The 5,254-nt window shown below is 45.9% G+C and overlaps 2 protein-coding genes across 2 annotated transcripts in view; one reads left to right on the top strand and one right to left on the bottom strand.

Annotated features, from left to right (window-relative positions):
- LOC119585216 (E3 ubiquitin-protein ligase UBR2-like) overlaps positions 1–5,254 on the bottom strand; it is a gene marked incomplete in the record, with an annotated part of 58,977 nt that overhangs the window by 28,610 nt on the left and 25,113 nt on the right. The window contains 2 exon segments of the mRNA XM_037933869.1: positions 4,046–4,324; positions 4,449–4,576. Of these exon segments, the coding sequence (XP_037789797.1) occupies positions 4,046–4,324; positions 4,449–4,576 (407 nt within the window).
- Positions 6–3,047, top strand: LOC119585217 (endothelin-converting enzyme 1-like). The gene has a single exon (XM_037933870.1). It carries the CDS (start codon positions 6–8, stop codon positions 2,694–2,696), a length of 2,691 nt encoding a protein of 896 aa, XP_037789798.1. The 3' UTR covers positions 2,697–3,047.

The raw sequence follows: 5,254 nt of genomic DNA, 5'->3' as shown, positions 1-5,254 counted from the left end.
TGACTATGCGGGAAGGGCCGGACACTCCCGCAGACGGGCCGGGTCTTGCCTCGTCGTCGCGGGTCACTCAGCGCCAGAACCCGAGAGCTGACCCCGCCGACTCTCGACTCCCGAAACTGAGTCATATCTACACGACCTTTCGGGAGATGGCGAGATCCCAGGTCAAGGCTGACGGCACCGCCCCAGGTCACGCCTCCGGCCCCACCGTGTGTGAGGCTGGCGGGGGAGGGGCAGAGGACATGCACAAGCCAAAGCGGACCTGGACAGAACGGTGGGTGATGGGCGTGAGTGTGGCCGGCGTCTTGGTATCGGGCCTCGTCCTGATCATCGTGCTCTTCCCCCTCCTGACGAGGAAGCCCGTCCCCACGCCCGCTCCTCCAGCCTCCTTCCCCAACATCCCCGCCGATGTGGTGCGACTCCAGCCTGACTCGACCAACGAAGACAGAATTTCGCCCGGCGAGAGGGTCATCCTGGCAGACAAGGACGTCTTTCTGGAGGGCAGGAAGAGCTCTGGCCTTCTACAGGACTCTGATGCAGGTCCAGACACGGCAGAAATTCGTAAATTCTATAAGCTCATGGCAGACAACATCAAGGGCGCTATGAACAGGAGTTCTGACCCGTGCCAGGACTTCTACGAATATGCCTGTGGCAACTGGCACCAGCACCAGCCTCCTCCCAAGGGGGTTTCCCGCTGGAGTAACTTCGAAGCCATGACCATCACCATCTGGGAGCTAATGGAGGACCAACTGAAACGGGCCGCTTCATCGGAAATCGGAGGCACATCCCAGGACATATCCTTCTCAGAGGAGTTCAAAGACCCACTCGGCAGGGTTCGTCAGGCTCTCCTCGAGGAGGCTGACCCTTTCATGCTGGAGCTTGCAGGTCGGTACTATGCAGCATGTGAGAATGAAACACAACTCGCCAGACTAGGCGCTGCGCCTCTTCAAGAGGTCCTCCGCAACATGGATGAACAATACAGGACTCTCTTACAGAAAGTGAAGCCCTTGGAAGCCTTTCAAAGGATGTTGGAGTATGTGCATCACGACCTGGCTGTGCACGCCTTTTTCAGCTGGAAGGTTGAGGTAGATAACAGCGTGGCAGACAGCATGGCCATCGAAATCTCAGCACCCAGCCTTGACCTCATCCCACAAGGCACTAAGGTCGAAGGCAATGAGGAACTCGTTACTGTGTATCAACAATATGCCTCCGAACTCTTGAAAATAGTGGGCACTTATGATGGCAGGGAAGTGTCTGCAGAGGTGGAAGACATTCTAGCAATGCTTAAGGTGTACCAGCCCCTGAGTGGTTCTCCCCTGGTCAACGATACCACAGTGCAGGAGCTCGAAGCCATTGCACCCTTCCTCAACTGGCAAAGCTTCTTTAATGTAGGCTTCAATCCACTGGGCATATTTGTGTCCCAGAGGGAGCGAATTCTTTCCTTAGTGCAGGACTACCTCGTCGTGCTCTCCACCAACATTCTACAAGAGATCTCACAGGAAGGGTCAGCCCGCCGTCTCTACGCCTTCCTCCGCTGGCAAGTGGCTCAGAACTATGCACAGTACTTGCACAAGTCTGCCAGGAACACCATCCTGCCACTTTTTGACGGAATCACTGGCGAGAACACCACTAGCCTCCCGCACTTCCGATACCGGCCCTGCATCAAGGAGCTGGAAGAGAGGCTGGCTCTGCCCATTGCTTACCTCCTCATGGAAATCATTAAAGGACAGCTACACAAGCACCATAACATCAAGGACATGGTCAACAAGGTTAAGCACATGGCAGAGAACATTCGCGATGAATACAAACACTTTATCTCCTCCTTCAAATGGCTGAAGGACAAGGATAAAAGCATGCTGGTAGAGAAACTCAATAATGTAAAGATCCTAGTGGGCTACCCACCTGTGTTAGATAATGTGTTCCAACTCAGGAGTATGTTTAAGGAGCTCCACTTCACCCACGACAACCTCCTGCAGAACCAGATTAACCTTCTCAAGTTCAACCAGCAGCGGAAGATGAAGTTTCTGAGGCAGCCGGAAACGTATACTGAGTGGGAGGTGCTCTCCCCCATGTCGCTCATCAGTTTCTATGTGTATCGTAGGAATGCCCTGCTGGTCCCACTGGGTGGCTTCATGTACCCACTCTACAGTTCCCACATCCCTGAGCCGCTTACTTATGCCACAATGGGGGTGTTCATTAGTCATGAGCTGGGGCACGCTGTTGACTTTGTGGGACGCACGAGGGATTCCCTTGGGAGGGCCAATGCCACCCTCTGGGATGAATCCACAGTTGCAGACTTTGTAGAGCGAGTGTTGTGTCGTGTGAACGAGTACAGTGAAAAGCACTACCCTATAAACGGCCTCTTAACCATCGCTGAGGTCATGGCAGACGACGGCAGTGTAACCAACGCTTACATGACAACCCACAAGCAACTTCAGCACACTAGGTTTCCAGCACAGTTGGAGAGTCTTATGGACCAACTGACTATGACCCCTGACCAGCTATTCTTCCTCTATTATGCCCAGCTCTTCTGCACGACTTCCCCAGATGGCACTCCAGCCAAGGGGGTGGAGCACTACCCACCGCACTCAGTCAGGGTCACCGCCACTCTTACCAAGAACTTAGCATTCCACAGTGCATACCAGTGTAAGGAAGGTTCTGGCATGAACCCTGATAGCAAGAACTGTGAAATATGGTGACAAAATAATAGGACTTCATGTGAATCTCTATTTCAACACTGTGATGCAAGGTAATTCATGTTTCAAGGTCACCAAACAGATACACCCACAGGTAATTTGGTTTCCTCCTATTTCATAATGATCTGATGGTGCAACTGTTCTTGAAGTCTTACAAGTGCATAAAACTTGTATCATATGGAAAGAAGGTTATAAACATTCACTTCCCCTTGTAATAGATCTGTGATAGCACATGCTGTAATGACTTTTTCTGCAACCAATAAGAATACTGGATGACATTTTAGGCATATATTTAGCATTTATTATTTTTCTATGTTTATACTGAACACAAAGAATTATATTTGTATAGGAAAGTACAAAGTAATATATCTTCTATCTTATACAAGTGTCTATCATTATTCCCTATAATACTAAGTAAGCATTCATAATTCTTGTATTTGAAATGCTACATGAAGATTATATTAGAATACTCGAATAGTTCTTCAACTTCACACGAGTAACATAAAACCATCTCAATAAGCAAGACGTCTATACATAAAAGCATCTCATCCTGCAATATTATATAGATAAAAATCCAGATCCTTATGCTGTAGCTGTATATTAACTCACTTCATGGCATCTCTTCTTGCCATGAAGTACCGAGTGATTCAAGCCTGTTCTATGTAGTGTGCATTCGTCTATCACGCACTTGTTTAGCCTTGTGTGATCAGTGATGCAGCCTAACAAAATATGCTGAATCCCTCTTTTTGCTCTTTTTAGCCTCTACCATAGACTGAAACTGAAATCATACATTAGGAACAGGTTTTCTATGTCTTTCAACAAAAGTACCTGACTGCTTGCAGCAACCGATGCATGGCTTGGTTTGGAATGACTAAAAGTCATCGTCAATGGGTTTATTATGTCAAAATTTTAACTACTACTACTCAGCCACATTTCCTTCTAAGTATTTATAAGTACCTTTTTATAGTCTCTTCATAGTTGTTTCATTTAAAAGAAAATTATCACAAAAGAAAGTGGGGGGATGAAAGTTTGACAAAATTACCTCTAACCAAAGTTATAATGTTTGCCATCATAAAAACTCAAAAATAATATTACTAACTGGGACCTTTCAAACTTTCTCAAAAACACTAAATACCAGCATCCTTCTTCTCAGGAAATCACTGAAGTACCAATATTAAAAACCAACAACGTCACAAAAATAACCAACACAATCTCAGCTCCTCAGCACACATCATTTCAAAATTCATCAATGAGGTATCCTCCTCCCTTCCTTGACAACAACACCAAACCAAACAGTCACAATATCACAAACACAACCTTAACTACAGCGTAGAGAGAATTTCAACACTTACCGATAGGGTTTCCTCCTCTCCTTCTTGACCACGTCATCAAAGTACTCCTGCCAGCAGTGAGCGTGCATGGTGTGACCACAGGAGGATGTGTGCGCACCCCAATAGAGGTCAGCCGGGAGCAAGAGTGGGTCATGGTTGTCTGGCTGATCCAAGCGCCGGGATCTGTTGCGAGAGAGTACTGTCGATCTCTGGACAAGCGCCCCCAGCACCATGGCTCTGCCTGTTGAGCCTTCACCACGGCCAACCTGGTCCTCTTGGTGGCACAGGATACAGGTGTGGCTGTTCAGAGGGATATAAATATAATTAGATTAGTTTTACACATACCAATTGATGATATTCATTGAGCGAGAGAAAAAAAAAACTATCACTACTTTCCTAAGAAATGTTTCTATTAAAAACTCACCTAACTTCCTGGGGTTGCACTAGGGTCTGGCGAGGACCAATAGCTATCATGTCCTCCGGTAGCTGTTCTGTGAGGTCCATTGGTGTTGGTTCAACAACATCATTTGTCTGCTCTGTTGAAGAGGTTTCCTAAGGGAGAGAAACAGTTCTGTGAGATATCATCATGAACACTAATTTCTCCCTTAATTTTATGGTAAGAATCATTCAAAATTAAAACAGTGAGCAGTTCTCAGGATTTCAAACGCTTCTACCCATCCCTTACTTAAATTGCACTCTACCCTCTCCCAAAGAAGTTATTGCTGTTACACTGTGATTGGAAAGACAACGATAACTTGGAGGTCAAAACTAAAGCAAAGTTCCAGTGAGTATTATGAGAGTACAGCACAAAGTGAAAGCACTTTATGAAAGAAGTGAGAACGAACAACATAAAGAACTGTCTGTAAAGAGGCTGGCCATGCCTTCCCATTATAGGTGCAGCACTTGACAGCACTGATGATTTGCCTCCAACACCAAACTTTTGCAAGATCAGTAGTCTATATCAATCTTGTATTATCATGTTCAATTTCTATAATTAATTCTAAGGGTTTTATTTAACCAAATTCAATAATTTTCATGCATTTTGAGTTATGAAGTCCAGGTGGGAGGTTGGGAAATGCAACCTATTTTATTTAATTATTCATGATGGGAATAATTGTTGTTTTGCGTCAATTTATTTAAAGTATGAACTCAGGAGCGAAACTACTGTAAATCACGGACTATTTTCAGAATATAAATACATATCATAGCCATTTCCAATCCCTTTGATTT

The sequence above is a fragment of the Penaeus monodon genome, chromosome 19, assembly GCF_015228065.2.
Source record: "Penaeus monodon isolate SGIC_2016 chromosome 19, NSTDA_Pmon_1, whole genome shotgun sequence".
Lineage (NCBI taxonomy): Eukaryota > Metazoa > Arthropoda > Malacostraca > Decapoda > Penaeidae > Penaeus > Penaeus monodon.
Note: the sequence above shows the minus strand (reverse complement) of the source record. Positions and strands in the feature narration are given on the sequence as shown.